At 40.4% G+C, this 22,243-nt stretch overlaps 4 protein-coding genes across 4 annotated transcripts; 2 read left to right on the top strand and 2 right to left on the bottom strand.

Annotated features, from left to right (window-relative positions):
• Positions 1-47: 47 nt before the first annotated feature.
• On the bottom strand, positions 48-3,078 carry LOC133013704 (lymphocyte activation gene 3 protein-like). Its single transcript, XM_061080736.1, has 8 exons — positions 2,991-3,078; positions 2,779-2,899; positions 2,464-2,684; positions 1,763-2,026; positions 1,327-1,644; positions 966-1,223; positions 748-869; positions 48-411 (listed from the first exon to the last, which is right to left on the bottom strand). Exons 1-8 carry the CDS (start codon positions 3,037-3,039, stop codon positions 310-312), a joined length of 1,455 nt encoding a protein of 484 aa, XP_060936719.1. The 5' UTR covers positions 3,040-3,078; the 3' UTR covers positions 48-309.
• A 4,417-nt stretch (positions 3,079-7,495) lies between these two features.
• mrpl51 (mitochondrial ribosomal protein L51) lies at positions 7,496-9,871 on the top strand. Its single transcript, XM_061080789.1, has 4 exons — positions 7,496-7,665; positions 7,824-7,926; positions 8,923-9,030; positions 9,456-9,871. The coding sequence occupies exons 2-4, from the start codon at positions 7,836-7,838 to the stop codon at positions 9,650-9,652; spliced, it is 396 nt and encodes a 131-aa protein (XP_060936772.1). The 5' UTR covers positions 7,496-7,665; positions 7,824-7,835; the 3' UTR covers positions 9,653-9,871.
• Positions 9,872-12,479: 2,608 nt separating this feature from the next.
• vamp1b (vesicle associated membrane protein 1b) lies at positions 12,480-14,252 on the top strand. Its single transcript, XM_061081798.1, has 5 exons — positions 12,480-12,511; positions 12,601-12,715; positions 13,133-13,291; positions 13,650-13,701; positions 14,187-14,252. The coding sequence occupies exons 1-5, from the start codon at positions 12,480-12,482 to the stop codon at positions 14,201-14,203; spliced, it is 375 nt and encodes a 124-aa protein (XP_060937781.1). The 3' UTR covers positions 14,204-14,252.
• A 2,078-nt stretch (positions 14,253-16,330) lies between these two features.
• Positions 16,331-20,914, bottom strand: tapbpl (TAP binding protein like). The gene is made up of 8 exons (XM_061080744.1): positions 20,567-20,914; positions 19,530-19,736; positions 19,175-19,444; positions 18,867-19,067; positions 18,350-18,517; positions 18,163-18,266; positions 17,672-17,897; positions 16,331-17,312 (listed from the first exon to the last, which is right to left on the bottom strand). Exons 1-8 carry the CDS (start codon positions 20,616-20,618, stop codon positions 17,245-17,247), a joined length of 1,296 nt encoding a protein of 431 aa, XP_060936727.1. The 5' UTR covers positions 20,619-20,914; the 3' UTR covers positions 16,331-17,244.
• Between the last annotated feature and the right edge of the window lie 1,329 nt (positions 20,915-22,243).

The raw sequence follows: 22,243 nt of genomic DNA, 5'->3' as shown, positions 1-22,243 counted from the left end.
TTTTTATAAATGACTTTATTTAATTTATATCACCGACAATGCCTCTCTCTCATTGGAAAACTTTAGATTTTATACAATGTAAAGAATAACACTGCACTTTATGTATAAAACATTCTCTTTCCAGCATGTACTATACATGCAAACAAATACTCACATAGAACAATACAAAATATTTACATCTGAAACAAAATGGTAACGTAAAACATTTGATTTACACATTTATTCAATCACTGACAACAATTCTGCTACAACGTCTGCTCATAAAGTATTTCAAAACCTGTGCAACACAATGCCTGCAGAAGATAGATTTTACGGTAACACTTTCACTCGATGCTTTTCTCTCTCGTCCCGCTCATTGGCGACGGTATGAATAATCGTCTCCATCGCAGGGTACTGAAAGATGCCTTGCTTCTGTGGAGCAGAGAAAAGGGGATGCAAACATATTAGACTAAGAAGCACAAAGTAGAATCAAAGATCTACGTATGGTTGCCCATTTAATTTATTACAGTTCAATTTAGTCTTGTACTTATGTTTTACTCCTTATTTTCTGTATAACATCAAACATCTGTCTGTGAGATAATGGTAATTAATTATTTATGCAAATTAATTTCTGGACTCTCATCCCAAAACAGAGGCTATAATCTCCCTTGTAAAAATTATTGTAAGGAATTTGCAAACTATTAAGAAAACAAGTCAATTTGACAGTAAAACTGAATACAGGGTTAAATATGAAACATGGATCTTTACCCTTCGGTGGTTCTTGTACATCTGAGCCAGAATCAGCAGCAGAGCGACGAGGAGAACACTGAGCCCGACCACAGCAGTGGTGTTCTGTGAGAAACTTGACGATTTTGGTCCACTAAGACCACCTGTGAAGAAGAAAAAAACGAAAAAAAGTCAGAAAACGACATTTAAAACCAAAATCAAGTATATCAGCAGAACAAAATCAAGAGGAGAGAACTTACTCATCATTGGAACATGGTGCGTTATGTTTCCTAAAATGCCGTCTTTGCCAGAGAACCGACATGCCCATGTGCCCCAGCTCTCCTCTGACAACAGGCTGATACTCGGAGTCTTCCCCTTGTGGATGGATCCGAAGGCCTCGGTGCCATTGAGATCATAGGTCACACGAACCCATTCATATTCAGTGACCTCGCTCGTGTCAGACACTTTGCAGGTCAGCATCACGGAGCCCTTTTTCTTTGACGGGACGCTGCTGTCAACTGAGAGAGAAACACAAGACATAAGATGAGTTGTAGTCGGTGAAAGAAAATAAGGATTCAGGGGATTTAACTTAAAGCTTCAACCGAATCCATGTAAACTTACTTTTGGCGACGACGAGCTGGATGTTTTGAGCGAGCCTTTGTCCTTGTATGGTCCCAGAGCATCTGTACTTGCCCGCATCCTTCAGGTCAACCTCTTTCAAACTGATAGATTTGTCCCAGGGAAGCTGAGAGGACGGTGAGGATGGAGAAAAAGAGGGAGCAGAGCGGCTGGGAGCTTGTTTATTAAGAGAGCCAGGCTGCAGTTTCTCCCAGAGTGGCGAAGAGGGGAACAACCCGGAGGAGAAGACACAGGGGAGTGTGACTGCACATCCCACAGCAGCATACACCTTGGTGTCGTCAGATGGAGGTTGGATGATTCCTTCAAATACAGCAAAGAAGTACATTTCAGAAACATCTCCATCGATGAAATACGATGCACAGCTTCAACTTTTACAATCTTTAAATCCTCAAGGCATTTTTTTCCTCCAGCATCTCACCTGTCACTGTCAGAGTTGCTGAAGCTCGGCCTTCTTTGCCCCTGTAGCCCACCACACAGGTCCAGTTCCCCGTCAGCCTTGCGGATGCCTTCTCCTTCACGATGCTTTTGAACGTGTCTCCCGGTGAGGTGACTCTGGTCTCACGTGAAAATCGACTGTCGTTCAACATCCACTGCACAGCAGCCGACCCATCAAACCCAGGAGTCACCTGACAAGTGAGTGAAACGTCCCTCCCCGACAGCGGAACCGATGGAGAAATGGACACTGTGTTGGACACAAGCGAGGATGAGATTAAAGGCATTTGTATGATCACACAACATCTTGTAAAGACATGAAAGTCCTCAGTTAAAAAAAAAAATTATTGATTTCCTCGGAATGTAATAAAGCTTTAAAAAATCTTCACTATCTGGTGGATTTACTAGTTTGTCTTGGCATGGCTTTCATAACAGTTGCACCTTCTGCAACTATTTAGCAAATGCAAGGTTATGCTGCATGAATACACAGTCATGAATCCCATAAACATGCACGATTTTTTTCACATCAATATCCGAAACAAAAATGTTGAAAGATGTTCTATCTTGGCTTGTCAAAGAAAATAAATCTTCTTTCCTGACCAATACCACATCCTTCCATCAAGTTTTGCCATAATCTTACAGACCAAGGGCAGAGGTAAAAGTTCAGCGTTTCAACATGTCTATTACCTGTAATGATTCTGAGCATGACCACGGTTTCTTCAACTGGGCCTCCCTGCTTCACCCTGCAGGAGTAAACTCCTCCATCCTCCTCCGTCACTCCGTGGATTTGCAGGCTGTAGACGCCTCTTTCAAACTGAGTGTGGGGGCACCGTACGCGTTGGATCCCTTTCTGTGACCAGCTGACGCCCCACATCTGCAACCCGCTCTTCTCCATTCTCCAGACAGTGCTGTGGTAACAAGTGTCACAACAGTACAGTGTCATCTAAGTGCAGACACATGGGAAGTGAAAGGAGAGTGAGATGCGAAAAGGACAAAGTTTACCCTTTGTCCGCTTTGCTCCAGATGACACCAGGAGAAACATTGGATGTCGGGCTGTATTTACAGGGCAGTACAGCTGTAGAACCCGCTTCAGCAAACACCTCTGTCACCTCACACTGAACTCCTGGGGAAGAAACATACAAAATATATTTCAGAAAGTTTACAAAAAACATATTTGAGAGTTTCTTAGTGTTAAAAAGAAAACATGTAATTACCTGTCATCAAAAAAGTGATCAAAATAAAGATGAAACACTCCAAAGACATAATTTTGCTGTTCAGATTAAGCTTCACTGAAAACTTGCTTGAATGTGTCTCTCTCTGTAATGTGTTTTCCTGAGTTGGCTGATGAAGTATATTTATATGAAGACGTGGGCGCTGATGGGGGCGGAGTGTTTGGTCGTTCCCCTGCAGATCACGTGACTTCAGCTACAGGCTCGGGCTTTGATGCGGCCTGGAAACTATAAGACAGAGATGCAAACAGGGAGACCCACTTCCTCCCACGGATTCTCTCTGTTTCACTGAGTTTCCTTCTTCACAGCAAATACACTGTGTAACAGCTCATAACATTATCTGATTTGCCAATACACCAGTCAAAGTGAGTTGAATGGGACCATGAACTGTAACATCTATAAGACATGTCTGACTTTTAATTTTTCCACAGTGGTCTTTGCACCAAATAAACAGGATCTTGATTATAATGCTTCTCCACACACTGCAGAGCGTGGATGTCACTTGTTTACAAACATGTCCTGTCTCATTCACGGAAGCTGTAGTTGTTGCTCTGAAACCGAGATACAAAACTGCAAACGCCAAAAACCGCCGTTATTCCTCCGTCACTGCCAGTTACAGCTGCGTTGACAAAGTCACCTCACAGCTCTCATCAGCATCACCGGTACGGGAAAGAGGCCTATAAGTAGCACATTATCTTGTTCTAATGGATTTTCATGAGAGTGAATCATCCCCTCCATTCTCACGTCTTTGTTTTCATTGTCGTCAGTTCTTATAGCACAGCCACCACAGGAGAAACAGACCCACACCACCACTCGAACATCTGTTGATCTCATTTATAGAGCATATTCTAGATTAATTGTAAATACCTTAACACTAGTGGAAGCTGATCAAGTCCTGTCTCTTCACTCTATTAGACTGATCAGATGCTTAATATGTTAGATGCATTACTGCAGACTTGTCGTCTGCCTGCTGTTATATCAATATATGGTTTCATGATTTAATAATGTAATCCGTAATAAATTATTTACAACACAATATCACATGTTGCACGCAAACACAAGAGTTTACTTCTGCAACTACAACTCCTCCTGTGGACACACATAAGGGGACGATATAGTAAAACACAGTTGTCACTTTTTTTAAAAGTCATAATTAATAATACTGCACACTTACTACAAAATCTATCTATCTGTCTGTCTGTTTTTTCCGTCAGTCCGTCTGTCCATCTGTCCATCTGTCCATATGTCCATCTATCTATCTATCTATCTATCTATCTATCTATCTATCTATCTATCTATCTATCTATCTATCTATCTATCTATCTATCTATCTATCTATCTATCTATCTATCTATCTATCTATCTATCTATCTATCTATCTATCTATCTATCTATCTATCTATCTATCTATCTATCTATCTATCTATCTATCTATCTATCTATCTATCTATCTATCTATCTATCTATCTATCTATCTATCTATCTATCTATCTATCTATCTATCTATCTATCTAAATATCCATCCATCAATCCATGTATCTGTCCATCTGTCCATCTGTCCTTCTGTCCGTCTATCTATCTATCTATCTATCTATCTATCTATCTATCTATCTATCTATCTATCTATCTATCTATCTATCTATCTATCTATCTATCTATCTATCTATCTATCTATCTATCTATCTATCTATCTATCTATCTATCTATCTATCTATCTATCTATCTATCTATCTATCTATCTATCTATCTATCTATCTATCTATCTATCTATCTATCTATCTATCTATCTATCTATCTATCTATCTATCTATCTATCTATCTATCTATCTATCTATCTATCTATCTATCTATCTATCTATCTATCTATCTATCTATCTATCTATCTATCTATCTATCTATCTATCTATCTATGTATCCATCTATCCATCTATCCATCTATCCATCTATCCATCTATCTATCTATACTGAAAATGATCACTCAGATGGATGCAACACCTGAGAGTGTGTGGGTGAAACCTCATCTCATCTCATGCAGACATTTTCCTTGGTATCAGGGATATGACTGATCGTGTGATTTAAATCATTACATCTCCTCCATCCTTCCATCCACACCTCCTCCACAGCAATTTTCATATATTTACAGTTAAACTTGTTTCAGATTGTGGCTTCAACGAGACAAAGTTCAGTGTCAGTGTCATTACAGTGTCAGTGTCGGGGGGCACGTGTGCATCACTCTCTCTGAGGTGGTCTTTCCTCCGGCTGATGCTTAGTCACGACCACTGTATCTGAATATGAGGTGAAGGGACTGTAGAGGAGAATGCCCCTCACATGGAAACAACTGAGCTGAAGTGCTTCAATAAATGCAGAGAATTATGTTGATAAAGATGAGCTTGGAAAATAGGCAAATTTCTTCTGTAGAAAATAAAAAAGTGAGTAGTTTGTTCCTGTGCCGAGTTCTCACGAATTATCTGAGACAGAAGCAGAGATAAGTCCGTTGTTTTATCTGATCTCAGTGTTAACATTCAGTAAGCGATAGAATTATTCTAAGCCCTGCTGTGGTTGATTTTAAATAACTGATATGATTGATTCTTGGTAATTTATTCTGTGTGTAGGTGATTATATGTAATGTTCCATTGTGTTTTACTGGCAGAGGAAGCAGAGCACAGATAAAAAAAAACGTCTATGCGAAACGCTATTAAATCCTCATGTCAGCGTTTTATTCAGAGCCGAGGGTGAAACATAAGATCGTGTTGCACCTCAAGACCACGTATGCTTGTATGCAAGATTCAAAACTTGAGATAGAAGAGTGCAACACCACAAAAGAGAAGTTGTTTTTCAGAATGCATTAGGCTTGATACTCTTTGAGAACTAGTTATTACCTGAGATGAGGGATTGATTCAGAATAAAACCTCTGTGTTATCTTTCCTCTCCTACACACTAAATTACTTTTACACTATTCTTTTCTGTTGCTTTATTTTTTTTACCTTTACACAAGGATTTTCAAATGTAAAAAAAGTGTAATTGCATGGTGCAAACACTCCCTACACTTGCACAAAGTCACTGGCCTTTCTCATAACAGACTGGTGGAGTGTTCTACATAAAAGCTGAATGGAACCTGCGGTTTAATGATATTTTGTTTTGGTTTAAATTTCCACATGCTAGTTGACGTCTTAGCAATAATGAAATAAAGACAAAGATCGGTTTTACTGCACTTGTTTCTTTGAAAATGACAAATATTCCACACGTCTCTATACAACAGTAAGACTGAAAGTATCACTTTGCGTGTGTATGTTATTGTGTGTGTGCGTGTGTGTGTGCGTGTGTGTGTGTGTGTGTGTGTGTGTGTGTGTGTGTGTGTGTGTGTGTGTGTGTGTGTGTGTGTCAAGACATTTATTTAACTGAATCAAAACAAGTGAAATGTCTGCTTTGTCCTTAATAATCATATTTTCAATTAAAAATGTTAATGGAAAAAAGTACTGTAAGATAAATGTAGCAGTGTAAAAAGTACAATATAAATATATTTAATATAAAATATAGTGAAGTAGATTTGTATTATTTAACAAATCATGGAAATACTCAAGTAAGGTAAAAGTATCTCAGTCATGTAGGAGGTGGGATTTATGAGCTACACTGCAGGTGACGATCAAGACACTTTAGCTTCACTTTTTTGGAGCAGTCATGTTACAGTTTATTATATAAATTAGTTTGTCCCACCACAAATTGTCACCACCACCCTAAGCCCAGGACTTGTACTCACTGGTACTCTGGCCTAACACCCTGTGTGTCAGCTCCTCCGTGGAATTGACAGAGTGATAAGATGATGATGATGATGATGATGATGATGATGATGATGATGATGATGATGATGATGATGATGATGATGATGATGATGATGATGATGATGATGATGATGATGATGATGATGATGATGATGATGATGATGATGATGATGATGATGATGATATTATATTGCATTATATTGCATATTACAAATTGACATTGCTCTCCTGTTTTGCATTTTGCAATTCACTTTTTACTGTACTGTTTATATATTTTATCTATTATATATCTATTATTTTTTTCTTATGTGTGTTGTATTTATTGTGTTTTTATGTTTTTATGCTCATTGTATGCAGCAACAACCAGACCAACAATGCAGCAAATTCCAGGTAGGTGTAAACCTACTTGGATTAAATACATTCTGATTCTGATGATGATGATGATGATGATGATGCTGCTGATCCCTTAATCTACTGGTGGTTGGCAACGTGACATCAAGCTACTACGAAAGTCAAACAAACACAATTGTATTCAGCATCTTGTCCTATGTTGTAAAAACAGTGCTATGTAGGTGTACCTAACAAACTGAGCAGCGTAGATCTAATGGGTCTGACGCTCCAGCAGCGCTACCGCCCTCTACCGGGGAAAATTAAGCAATGAAGATATTTATACTTGCGCTGCTCTGTGGACACTACGGTAGCGGCGCGGTGCATTGTGGGACGCAGAGTAAGATGGAGGCGACCAGCAGCTGCATGATGAAGCTTCAATAACATGTATTTCAAAGGGTTAAATATCCGCGTGAAGTTTTTATTCTAACTCCAGTGTTAGAATCAACAAAGTGACGTCACCGGAGAGAAACACGTGATCAGCGGGGAGACAGGTGGGTTCACAAGACTGACTTCAACTGCGAGCTAATGCTAAAGCTAAGGGTCAATGTGGAGGAGAGAGAGAGAGAGCAGCTGACACTTTGAAAAACATCCGTGATCAGCGTTTGTTTGTTTGTTTGTTTACATGTTATCTCTCCATGTGTTTGTGCAGACCACGTGGGACATGTCTGTGCTGGGAGCTCTGCTGAGAGCCGGAGCGACCTTCCGTCATTCTGCTGGGAGCCTGCTGCAGACAGCCAGGGGCTTTACCACAGGTGAGCACCGACACTGTCTGTGATCTCACCAGCATGAGCCAGGTTTCTAATGTCTGTGCTGCTGCTGACACCCTGCTGCTGCTCAGCGGCAGGAGAAGCACACACATGATGTCTGTGAAAGTCCCAGTACCCTCGTGTTCAATAAGACATCACTATAAGCAGAAGTTGTGGGTTTAAGTCAAAGTACAAAAACAAAGTCATCACTGAGGTCCATTTTGAAAGTGATGCTCCAAAGTGTGAGCATCACTCTAACAGCTGGAGGTGGAGCAGGTTATTCTGTGTCTATTCAGGCAGCTCAGGCTACTGGTTCGTAAAGAGGCTGGGAAATATGTCTTTATTATGTTTAAAACTTTTAACCTAGATTATGATCTGTGGGGAACATCACTCCTCAGTGGAACAGGTAGAACTGATTTACACTTTAATTGTGTGAGAGTGATTCATGAAGTTGTGTTTTAGGGTAAAATCTTAATGTTCAAATACAATCTTATCAGTAACTAGGATGTGAAATCGTCAAATATATTGAGCTGAGTGTAAAGTACAATATATTCCATCTGAAAGGTTGGGAAGCAAAGTTTAAAGTTGCAGAAATTTGCAAATCCCGAGTAAAGGTGTTGGTGCCTCACAATTATTTTTAAGTACATGACCTATTTGATGAAATTTGGTACAATCAGACAAAACCTGTAAAAATATAACCTTTGATTCATAACTTTAGATACTTTATAATCTTTTGTATCTGTTGATGTTTTCATGTTGATGTTTCTTCTTTTTTTCACATTAACTGTTTAAAACATAGATATTTACAATGATACAAATCAGGTAAATAAGGGAATTCTTACATTTGAGAAGCAGGAATTTGGTGTTTTGATTTGTGTCTCAAATTGTTTATCCTCCAGATAAATTTGATGCAAAGCCATATATCTGTGTATCCACTGATTTTTAGAGTCATTGAATTTGTAAGTAACTCAACAGTGACTTTAAACGTTGTGTTGTGTTCAGGTACATGCTGCCAGATCAGGATGCACGCCATCCCTCAGCCGAAGAGGGTGGACAGGTGGACCGAGAAGAGGAGCATGTTCGGAGTTTATGACAACATCGGCATATTAGGCAAGTACCTTGAACCGGCTTTTTATTTCCTTTAGTAGACGTCTCAGACATATTCAAAATGTATTCATTGTACTATGGATCCAAATATATTTTTCAAATGGTTATTTACTGGAATCAAACCAAAGTCTCCTGTTGGGTCATGTTTTGAGTTATTAGATGTATTTTCCCCAGATAAATAAGATGAGTCGATTATGCATACAGGTTTACTGTATTCTTATCAACTTTAGAATAGTTTTAACTCCATAGGAGACAGTTCAATTGTGTAAACTTGAGTACAGGCAGATAAATGCATGGGGATTTTAAACCTCCTGGCTCAGATGGTTCCATGCTGAGTTTTGGGTTTTCTACAACTGTGCCACTTTCCCAGCTTCTGCATGCTTCATGCACTGGTGCAGAAACTAATAAATCTCTTTTTGTGCCTGCAGGAGATTTTAAAGCTCATCCCAAAGACCTTATTTTGGCCCCCTGCTGGTTGAAGGGTTTCAAAGGTAACGAACTGCAGCGTCTAATTCGTAAGAAGAAGATGGTGGGAAACCGAATGATGACGTTGGAAAAACACAACCTGGAGAAGAGGATCAAATTCCTCTACAAACATTTCAACCGCTTCGGCAAACATCGTTAACCTCAACGTCAACAGACCAGCCAATAAGAACTGTTTGAGTCATGTTCTCACTGTGCCCAATATTTCCATGTTTCTAAGATGCGTTATCTATTTTCAAACATTTATTGATTGTGTTTGTCCCTGTTAACGGTAATGATTAATTGTGTTGTTTTTTTTCAAACACAAAATACATGATATACAAGCCTGAAAATACTGTTATAAAAATGGACTGAAAAATAAGCCTTGTTTTGTTCCTTTGTTCCGATGTCAACTCCCTCAGGATCCATTCAAGATTGAATGATTTTTGTTAGTTGTATTTACTGTAGATGCTTGAGTCAGTGGGACGACATTATACAACTAAAAGTGTGTGGACAGCCAGGAGTAAGATGATTATTCTACATTCCGTTGGGAACATGATATCTCAAGAAAGCCTGGAGGGAATTTGTTCAAATTTGGCAGAAGTGTTCCCTTGAACTCTTGGATGAACTGATGAGATTTGGGCGGTCAAGGTGATTTCATAAAAATGTTTTATCTCAAGTCTATCCTGAGGGAATTTCTTAACATTTTGACCAGTTGTAACTTGGACTCAAAGATGAACTGAGGAGATTTCAGGTCAAAGGTCCAGTTGACCTCTTAAGAGTCTGAAAAGAAATGCATATAGACGGAAACTGCTCTGGTTAGTGGAGACGACCACATAGCGGTAATTCTTTTTTATATAAAATCAGTGATTGTTAAACACAATCTTTAGAAAGTATTGACATTAATACAACGTGCAAACTGTCTCCGGTCATCTTTCAACACAACTGTATGACAACCACTTCTTTAGACTTTGCTTTGTGCACAGGGACATGGTGGCATGAGCAGTGAGAAGAAAGTTAAACCATTATTATCAGAGTGAAGCGTAACTGACAGTCAGGGCTCAGGACCTCCGCATGATCAAATGATAAGTCGTTGGCAGATTATTTAATAACATGGGGAAATAAAACAACTTACTTATTAAATATATTTTTGTGGCTTTTAAATGTTTGTGCTTCGTCTAAAATAATTATAGATATTCAAACTGGCATTTAGATTTTCCTATAAATGGAACAAACCAGCGTGCAGCCCAAAGCGATGACATGCAAATCTTGGGATGCGTTTCCGTGCTCAATTAGCCTCGTGGTCTCTCCTGCAGAGAGTTGAGGATCAAAATGGAAACTGCAGGTTTCAGAAATCAAAGTGGAGCGAATGCAACAAAAAAAGGGGGCAAATGTGTCACATGAGGAGGTGGAAGAAGAGGAGGAACTGGAGAATCCCAGGCCCGCGAGGAAACGGTCGAGTCAACACTCTGTCGGCGTCCACTGTACCGCAGTGTCGTCCCCCCCACCCATCCGACACACAGGGAGCTGCAGTACTGCAAAGTGTGAGAGGGGAGAGAGGGGGAGGGGAGGAGGGGAGGAGGAGAGGAGGAGAGACGCATTATTGCAGCAGTCGACGGTGCCACAACACTTTTTACGCGGACGAGAGAGAGAGAGAGAGAAGGAGGGAGAGAGCGAGAGAAGGGAGGTACAGAAATCAAACCGAATCTTCATGACCGGACTTTTCTTTTCTTCATCCTCCTTTTTAAAAAAAAGCTGTTTCTAGGAGAAGAGTCAGCCTCCCGGAGCAGGAGGAGCCGCTGCAGGGACACAACATCCCCGGACATCCTCCTCCTGCACGGATTATAACCCAGAGGTACTTTCATCGCCCTCCTCTTCCTCCTCCTCCTCCTCTGGTTCTCTTCTTCTTCGATTGCGGTACTTTTGAACGCATCGCTCCCGAGGACCTGCTCCACTGCGCCAAACATCACTTTCCTCTCCATCACTGAAGCGTTTGTGACTTCGATTGGGACCAGTGCCCAGACATCCAAGTCTCCTTCATCCCAGTGATCTCTCTGGTTTTGTCTTTCTTTTCGTGTGGTACTTCAGAACCTCCTCCTCTCCTCTTCCTCTTCCTCCTCCTCCTCCTCTTCCTCCACTGCCCGTGAGTCAGTTCAAACAGCTGCAGAGAAGATGTGAGTATTAATGCGTCTTTTCTCCTGCGCTCTTTATCACTATATAACATCACAATATATCTAATGCATGGGTCTATATTTGCTCATATTAACATCCATTGGTTTCCCTGCATGTTTTCCAGTACGGGTTATTTTTTTATTCTATTTCATTGTGCGGCTGAACTGATTTCTTTCAGCTTGACAGATTTTGCTGACGCAAGTAAAAAAAGATTCCGTCACAGCGTCACTAAATAATTAATTCAAGAGTTGAGTGTAGTCACCAAAGGGTTCTGCTGTGTTTTAATCCAGGTTTATAAATATAGCTTTACAGCACAGATAGAAAAAACAAGTTTATTATATTGTGAATTAAAGGGGAAATTAGGATTGAAGGACTTTTTGGTTGCCTAGTGTTAAAGAACCTTCATGAAAGATGGTGCAGACATTTTGGTTCCTCATCTTCACAGTTGCTTCATTTTAATTTATTAATTAATTTGTCCTCCTCCAGCACCAGTGACAGGGTGATTTGTATGAGCGGGTCCTGCAGTGAGGCAGTGGCTTGTTCCCTGTGTTCTACACCTCCACTCCCCCCTGCTGGAGGTTTCACAACCAACCACTGCACTTCACCCTTCTCCACCCAACCCAGCTCTTTGTAATCTGTCCATCCGCTTTTATAAACCCCCATTATTATTCTTGGGCAGGATTTATTGTTTCTTGCCTCCTATCTGTGTCCTAAACTTTCTTATTTTTAATTTTTTCCCTTTCTTCACCTCACCTGCTCATCCTATCCTCTCCTCCTCCTCTCTTTACTTCTTAATCCCCTGATTCTTCACCCTGCATATGACGTTTTTCTCAGTTGCCAGTCCACCTCTGTAATCTGTAAATTAATGTCAGCAGTAGGTTGGGGGACCTCTAGAGCATAAACTCTATATTATTAATATTATCCTTTGCTTCTCGTCAGGTCTGCCCCAGATGCCGCCGCAGCTGGAGCCCCCGATGGATCCGGCCAACCTCCAGGCCCACCCAACACCTCCAGCAACCGCAGGCTACAGCAGACACAGACCCAAGTAGATGAGGTGAGCGGAAGCAGGCCAGTCGAAGAGTCAGGGCCAGAATTTGAGTTTACATGACACATGTCAGTGCTGAAGCTGCATAGGAATCTCATCAGAGGCTTGATAGTGAAACATCTGTCCCTACGTTATATACACAGTGCACATACACTGAGGCAGAGATATCCAAGCATGTGAAAGGCTTTGTCGCCTCTCTGAGGTGCTATGGAAAGGTCTGGTCTTCTTGATATATGGCAGCCTCTTCTGTAATTTGCAAATGGATTGCAACTACTTATTTATTCATGTTTGTTATGTACAGTGCACCATATCTACAGAAAGCCCTCCACCCCCTGTGCTGCTCTCCTTTAACCGTGCTTGTTATTCTCTTCATCTCCCCTCCACATCGCTGCCAAATGCTTTCTCATCCTCGCCGCCGTGGCCTAGGTGGTGGACATCATGCGGGTGAATGTGGACAAGGTTTTGGAAAGGGACCAGAAGCTCTCAGAGCTGGATGACAGAGCGGATGCTCTCCAAGCCGGAGCCTCCCAGTTTGAAAGCTGCGCAGCCAAGCTAAAGAACAAGTACTGGTGGAAGAACTGCAAGGTGGGTACATTAGTGTGGGTCCATTAAACAGACTCGTCACTGAAATAAACTCATGGTGTATTCATGTGCCTATTAGTACGTAGTGTAGTGCTCAGAGATGATTTATGAATATACTGTGATGGACACAATTTAAGTCTGAATTCAATCCTCAGCTTTTTCAGTGAAGTGCATCAAGCTTTTTCAGGCCGAGGTGCGTTCAGGCGAACACAGGGACTGTGCTGGGGAATCTCTCCACACTCTCATCTGTTAATGAGCTGCTGTCCACGTCTGAACAGATGCTTTAGGGAAAACAGGAAATTGTAGAGTTTTCAACACAGATTAACCATTATCGTAAATATCTTTGTCTTCTTTTTTTCAGATGATGATCATGATGGGCATCATTGGAGTCATTGTGGTTGGAATACTATTCTGTAAGTAGAAGAGACATAGTTTCATCTTTATCCTTTCACCAACAGTTATTGGTTGATTAAGTTGATCGATATACATGTTTAGAATAACCGATAAAGTTCTTAAAAAAAGCAGCTGATCATTCAACTCTGGCTTTCCTCTAACTTTGCAATTTACATTTATAGAAAAAAAATATCTTTTATACATGGCATCAAGGTACATGTTGGTATATATTATAAATACATTATATATATTTATATATATATTAGTGTTGATGTACAATGGCTGTTAACTTTACAGTTTATTTAAATAAAGAAATAGTTCTGGTTTTGTTGAAGGACACTGACGGAACATTTAAAATGTCTCCTTCATAAATAATTTTCATGCTCAATATATTTTTTAAAACAAACCTGTACATTTCAAAGAAAGAGCTCAGTCTGTTCTGTTCTGTTTTTACGAAGGTTACTGCTTTGCCCAACTAACGTCTTCCTCTCTCCTTCATCAACAGTGTACTTCTTCTACTGAACTCAGCCCATCAATACGGATGGATATGGACTTGAGAATGATACGAGAGGGAAGAGAGAAAAAAAAAAACTAGCGCCACTCCTCCCTCTTTTATCCGTCCTCTCCTCCCTCTCTTCACACAGTCTTCCATCCAACCATCCTGCACTTACACATGACTTTAGTGTTAATAGGTGTGTCTGCTTTCTTTGTCCCTTCCTGTTCCCTCCCTCCTTATCGGTTTCTTCCACTGTTTTGGCGTGAAGTCGAACTCGCTCGCCCTCTCCCGTCTCTGCACCTCATGTATTATTGAAGGTCGTAGCAGGCGGACTGAAAGAGGAAGAAAGAAAGAGAAGGAGGGAGGGACGGAGGGAGAGAGAAAAATCCTTGTGACACAGGGAACACACGGGTCTATGTGCCCAATGAACGGAGCCATGGGGGGTAATGTACAGTGTACAGAGGGTGAATGTGTGCAGGGAGATTGAACCACAGTTTGCAGTCCTTTCTACCCCTGATACACCAAAGCTTGTTCATATTAACTTTTTTGAGAGTCCTGCATTTGTAAATTGATACTGACATGCCAAACTAACACTCTCCTCCTCCTCCTCCACCTCCTCTTCTTCCTCCTCCTCCTCCTCACCACTGCTTCCATCGTAGCTGCTTCCTCACACGAGGTCATGTTAGATTAAGATTGTGATCGGTTTTGTTGAATGCTCGTGTGTATTTGTGATCCAAAGCATTGTAGCTAGTAGCTTTTTCCAAGTTTAGTGACTTTTTCTTCTCCTGCTTAACTTTCTCTTATTTAGCCTCTTACTTCTCCGATGTTTAGTGATAGAAAAGAGAAAGACGTAAAAAACGGGGTGAGGGTTTAAGAAAAGGAAGAGGGGATTCAGGGATATGTAGTTTGAGCATTGGAGCATTTTTCAGCATTAATAAGTGAAAAACTGGGGTCTGGACCGAAAAGCGATTCCTGATTTGTAGTTCTATAACGATTAGCGGCATAAGCAGTGAGGTGAGCAGACGAGTAGCCGCTGACAGACAATCTACTGTGTACATGAACCCCTCCGACGCAGAGGAAGGCCTCTCAAATCCGTCCTGGGACGGAGTCACAGCCATAGACAGATAAATGTGTAGCATCACATTTCAAACAGGAAAAAAAAAGGTCCAGAGTCGTGTTGAGACAAGTGTGTGTGTGATTGTTGTTTCCAAGTTGATCCAATCTATGGAAAACAGTGAAACAGAAGAAAAGACTTGATTGGGAAACCTCGGAGCCGCCCGGCCCTCCCGCTGCCCCCTCGCCCGCTCACATCAAAACAGACCCAGCTGCCACCCTCAGTTCAGTAACAGTCAAAAGAGGTGTTTGTTTTTAACTTGCATGGCAAACGGTGTCCATAGTTTTGCCTATTTGTGTGACCTGTGTATCTGCCATGTCTGAATCTAACTGCCGATTGTACATTTTCTTTTGTTAGTGGTTTCAAGGACCTATGTATATTTTCTGATCTGATAATTACTGCTTATGCAATGCAATGACGTCGAGGAGTTTGCCAAGTCTTAAATTCACTTGCTCTTGAGAAAAAATTATACCCAGAGACTGCAAACAACTGCTGCTATTGTGAACCGTTAAATACATGTAGTATTGTTTGAGTAGAACCATAGTACACATCCGTCAGACGATGCTCCTGAAAGCAGGTTTATACATTCTTTCAGGTTTTCTGGTAGGGGGGGGGGCTGTTGTTGGAGAAAAGCTCGTTTTCCTCTCCTCAGACTGATTTTGAGAGTTGATGAAATTGTGAAAATATGAACAACCTTACGTGCAAAGGGCATTTAAGAATAATTGTAGCAGTTCCAGTCCAAAACTACCCTATGGTATTTTGCAACAACATTATTAAAGGGTAATTACCACATTAGGTATAAGAACAAGTGTGATTTACAGTAAGAGATGCAACAGGATTTGCGAAAAACAAATGCATGCTTACCACTTTTGCTGATGCCAATAAAGAAATCATCAATAGACCTGACGACTGACCTTTGTTATACGTTCTTGACACATTGAGCCAATTTAGATCTTGTTGTTTTCCTCCATTACCTGAACTTCAACCGGCATAAATACACAGATTCCTGTGATTTGACACAGATTAAACACAATTCAAATTCTAATAATTATGTAATTTTATAAAATTTGTATGCAGACAAACAAAAAGAGAATCCAATAAACAATCACAACAATAATAAACCACAGGGGCATATCCAGGGGCAGGAGGGCACTGGTCCCAGCTGAAACCTGACTGGCCCCAGAAGTGCCCTTGTCCAGTCAATACTTCACTTATTGACAATACTAACAAAAATTTAATTTGTAAATAATTTGTATTTTCTAAGCTTTTCTTTTTTTATAGAATGTACGTAAACAATTTTCAAATTCCAAAATGTAGTAAATGATGTGTGGCTTTGCGCAAAGCTTCAGAGCTAACTTAATTGTGCATTGATGTTATAATTGGCTCCTCTCTGTAAATTGTGGTCCCTTACTGGCCCTTGATTTAGAAATATTCATACTCTGCCTCTGAATAACCATAAAAAAGAAGAAACAAACTCCAACAGGGATAATTTTAAAGTCTGATTCACAAAATCCTTATTGATGAAAAGAAAATTACAGAAAACAGTAACAATATCAACATCACACAAATAGACAAAGAGAAAAAGCCATAACACAAGGACTGATTAAAAACAGCATCAGTGAGAGCAACAAATACCTAGTTTGAAAAAAAATCAATTACAGTTTGTAATTTGAAAATTGGGATTTATGCAGGTGCTAAGAATTGAGTACGGAAATGTAAGTGAATCACCACAAACAACACTCAACAACAAATATATCAAACAAATATACACATTAAAATTAAATTATTATCTTTTTGCCCAAAATATGTCTTTATCCAGTCAACAGGAGGCTACATTCATTGAAAGAACCTAATGAAGATTTTTTGTTTTGTAAGGTAAGCAGTAATAACTTAGAGTCGTGTAAATGACACAAAGGAAGTCAGGAGGATTTACTCAGAATCTCCACAACCGACTTATCTCATAAGATTGTAGAAGAAAATTACAGTGACGATCAGGAAACCCAGAACAATCAAATAGGAATCTGTGGAGAGAAAGAAAAATAATTGTTGAAGTTACATTACATTAGATAGAAAGTAAAGTAAACAGTATGTAATGCGGATCACTGACAGATCACTGCTTTTTGTGTAAAAATAACAAGGATCTTTATTATTTCTATTCTGTTATTCCTTATTATTTCGTAAACATAATATCTTAAGTCTACCTTCAGGGTATTTCTTCAAAATTTGGCCAGTTGTCACTTCAACTCAATGTTAAACTGATTAGATTTCGACTCGTAGTTGTAGCCTTATATTCGCCAAACAGTAGTGAATGTGATATCAATCTTCTCACATGCTTCTCAGCAAGAAAGTAAATATTTTCCATTAAAGCCAAACTTATTACCTTGCTCTGGACTTTGTACCTCCACACTCACAGAGAGAGGAGCGTCCAGGGCTGGGTGTGACACCCTGCAGATGATTTTGGTGCCCGGGGGGACAGTGGGGGGCACAGCCAGGTGAGAGGACAGGGAGTACGTCCTGTCGCTATGCTGCCTATGGCTGGACAGTGATCCCTGATCTGGAAAGACTGCAGGCTCTGTATCAGTAGGTGACATGGATAACCACTCCATCTGAGAGGCAGAGGAAAGAAGACAGTTATGATCTGTCAAAAAACACATTCACCAAATACCAAAACACTTACTGCCTCAGTCTCATCGTCAGGCAGGTTTATGTGTTTGCTGTCTCTATACCTTTACGAACCAGTATGGCTTCGCAATACTATCAGAACATTTATAACAGAAGTTTAAACAGATCTTATGACTTTCCTAGGAATTCAGTGGTAGAAAAAGGATAATATCCAGAATAAGGCTCCATCTAAAATCAGAGTTTACAGACCTGAGCATCCAGTGGGAAGTAGTTACTGCAGTGACAGCTCAGTGTCTGAGGAGACTCTTTCTTCAAAACCAGCTTCTCCTCTGATAGTGAAACTTGGGGCAGCTCTGAACACACAGAATCAGGGGAGGAATGTAAAGCGGGCTGTGGATGCTCTTGACTTGAGAGATCAGATCAGAGCGACACTCACGAATAACACGGAGTTGAATGACTTGCTGCGCGTGGAAAAGGCCTGAAGTAACGGTACAGATGTAGGATCCCTCGTCCGAAACCTGCACATTGTCCAGGGTCACAGAGACATTACCCTCACCGGCAACCCTGGAGGCATCCATGCTGGAGCCTGTCCTTTCTGCATGCACTGAAAACATACAATGAGACGTGATGAGGGACAAGACATCCTCAAAACAATCAGAGATTCCAAAATAGATGAGTGACAGACATTGATGTGATAGGAATGATAGTTTTGAAGGTAATGAAAGCCCATCATCAGTGTAACATGTCTATTGTTCTATTAGTCTCCGTTAACTCCTCATACATGTAGATCTTAAAGATTAAAATCTTGTTTTATAGTAAAATATACACATCTAGTGGAGACTGGAGGGATATCCTCACCTGTTGTCACCTTCAGAGCTACAGAAAGTCACTCCCAGCACTTAGGACCCTGGATAAAACATTGGAGTTCATGCAGACCTGTTCACAGCACTCACCCACTGTGTTTCCTTCAGCGTCATCCAGCCTCGTCTTCATATCAAACACTTTGTTCCCCTTCCCTCTGTGCTGCATCCGCCATTCAATGACCACATCCAGGGATGAGAGTTTCTCGTGCTGCTTGAAGCCACAGTTGAGGAGGACATCACCTCTCAGAGGGGCATCTACAGACTTAACATGGGAAAACACCAGGAATATCACTGGGGGACAGACAGACAACAAAGACAACAGCAGAGACAAAGTCACGAAACAAGGAATGGAAAAGGTCCAATTATAAAATGAGAAATCTCCAAACGCTGCATCTCACCCTCAGTCGGCATACAACCCGACTGGCTGAGAGGCAGACCCAGTTTGCTTTGCATCAGTGTTGTGTGATCCTTCTCCACCACAGTGGTCTGCAGGATCAACACAGTGCTGAACTCAACTCCCTCAACATTAATGGACACCATGAAATAGGCTGGATCTGAGCCTCCCTGGGATCCTTGAGGAGCGTAACGGCTTATTTCACACATCACCTCCTGCTCGTTGCAGTCCGCATGGAGCAGCACATCTGCACCGGGGATCCCGACCGATGACACTGCCACAGAGGGATGAGAGGAGACGTTCAGCACATGGTTCTGCTTATGTTGCACCAAACTTTACAGGTAGAGGAAAAACAAAACCTTGGGACTCAAACAGAATGAGGTCTGGGTCAGGGACTGAGGGTGGGACAAACTGAGTAAGAGTGTCCAGTGATTCCTCAGGAGCCACTTCAACATCTCTAAAGACGAGAGTAGCTGGAGTCCGCGTGAAGGCGGCGCCCATTCCATGATGGCCGACTCCGTCTTCCACCAGGGTGCAGGACAGCACCACATCGGCAACTCCATCCGCTGAGGCACACGGAGCAGACACACGTAAAACACCAAAAAGTGTATTATCTTCTTGAATTATAAGGGATAAATGTCAACTTTTACAGTAATACAGTTTAGAAAAATGATATTAATTTAACTGAAACAAATTGATAAATAAACTGTGAATGAAGTTAGATTAGAGGTAATGATGTCCAAAACACTTGATGAAGCTAAGCTGCTAAGGGAAGTTATGTCCCTAACATCAGTTGGCGGCCACTAACACCGCCTAACATCTACTGGTAGTTTGTAACCTAAATTGTACAGCAGACCTAAATATACAAGAAATATTCAACATCTTGTCCTATATTCTAAACAAATTAATTTCCATATCCACTGTTTCATCATTTCTTGAGCGCTTTGTGGAAAACACTTGGTCCTTTCGTATTGATTAAAAGGAAACCAGGAAGTAAGCTCTGATGTTTTAGCTTCTGTATTCACTTGTATTGTTCCAGGAGAATTTTACAAAAAAGTAACTACTCAATCTAATCCATTTATCAAAAATGTATGATCAGAAAAATATGTTTTATCCAATATTTGTCATAAGACTTCTTTGTATATTCAGTTTACCTACTGTTCACTGACTGGAAGACTATGTTAGACTGACTAACCAGTCGATTTCAATAAATTAACTGGGAGTGTATGCTATTTAATGCACAGTTGCTATTTGATTCAAAATGTGTGCCAATTACATGATTATTTCCAGTAAACCTCGAAAACATGATCAAGATAAGTCATACCAGTCAAATACTGGTTAATATTTTGGCAGTACTATGTCCAGTATCAATATGCCCGGGTTTAAATAATCTTACCACAAACGCACGTCATGAAGTATCCAAACAAAACGACTTCAGTTATCATCATGGAGTCTGACTTGCTGTTCTTAAAAGTTTAAGGTGAGTAAGCACGAGATGAAGAGACACAAGTGAAAGAAAACAAAATTAACAAAAATCGCTTTCGCTTTTGATTTCCACGTCCAGCAGCAGCAGCAGCTCACTGCGTCACTGCAGTCTGAGAGTTTTACTTTTTTACTTAACCCCACTGATACATGTGCAGCAGCTGTACATCCCTATATGATCCAGTCAGTCTTATAGGACAGTCCAGATGATGTACAGCAGCCGTAGATCTGCAGAACACGCTGCAGTGGTGGATGAGAAGAGGCAGTGAGCACCGGGGTCGACCAATCACAGAGCAGTGCGGAGCGGGTCATTAGTTTCTATGGAGACACGGAAATGACGGTGGCCCTGAGAGATCACCGTGCTCCAAAAAACATGCGAGTAGGTGAAAAGGTAAATATATAAAACGACCTCATCTATTTGACAACACAGTATTTAGTTGTTTTGAGTATGTGGTCTTGTTGCTGGTATTTGGTTGTTTTGTGAGAATTTGGTTGTTTTTGGTTGTGTTGTAATGAATGTGACTTACATAATTCACCCTTGTTCTTAGTGTGGTTCTATACACTGTTGTTTCATGCACAGAGGTGTCAAGTAACGAAGTACAAATACTTTGTTACCTTACTTAAGTAGAAATTTTGGCTATCTATACTTTACTGGAGTATTTATTTATCAGACGACTTTTTACTTCTACTCCTTACATTTTCACGCAAATATCTGTACTTTCTACTCCTTACATTTTAAAAATAGCTTTGTTACTCCTATTTCATTTTGGCTTGTTTTCATTCCGGTTTGTCATCGTTCAAAAACACACACAAGTGGCGCACGCAGCGGATGAGGCGTGCACCTCCGTCCTCGCAGCATCCCACATTTTTCAACATAACATTTTAATATAACATTATAGTCATAATGGCTTTTAGAAAAATGTTTTTTTTGGAGGATGTGGTGTAGTGCACTTTAGGCCCCTGAGACGCGGCTTAAGAGTTTGTCCTTAATGGGGAAAAAAATCCCCTTACATTACTTTAACTTTTATACTTTAAGTAGTTTTTAAACCTGTACTTTTACACTTTTACTTAAGTAAAAAGCTTGAGTTGATACTTCAACGTCTACAGAAGTCCTTTTAAACCCTAGTATCTATACTTCTACTTGAGTAATGAATGTGATTACTTTTGACACCTCTGTACATGCAGTTATTTAATTAATGTGTTAGGCATAAGTATGACTGTGCCGGGATCCTACAGTGTTGTAAATATTTATTTGTTTGGTCGTGTTGTGAGTAATTTGTTATGTATAGTTGTGTTGTGAGTATTTGGTAGTTGTGTCATGTTGGGAGTATTTGGTTGTTTGGTCGTGTTACGAGTAATTTGTTATGTTTAGTTGTGTTGTGCGTATTTGGTTGTTTGGTCATGTTGGGAGTATTTGGTTGTTTGGTTTTGTTATGTTTAGTTGTGTTGTGAGTATTTGGTTGTTTGGTCGTGTTGTGAGTAATTTGTTATGTTTGATTGTGTTGTGGGTATTTGGTAGTTTGGTCATGTTGTGAGTATTTTGTTGTTTGGTCGTGTTGTGAGTAATTTGTTATGTTTAGTTGTGTTGTGC

The sequence above is a fragment of the Limanda limanda genome, chromosome 11 (assembly GCF_963576545.1).
Source record: "Limanda limanda chromosome 11, fLimLim1.1, whole genome shotgun sequence".
NCBI classification, from domain to species: Eukaryota; Metazoa; Chordata; class Actinopteri; order Pleuronectiformes; family Pleuronectidae; genus Limanda; species Limanda limanda.
The sequence above is the reverse complement of the archived record's forward strand: the minus strand, read 5'-3'. Positions and strand labels throughout refer to the sequence as shown.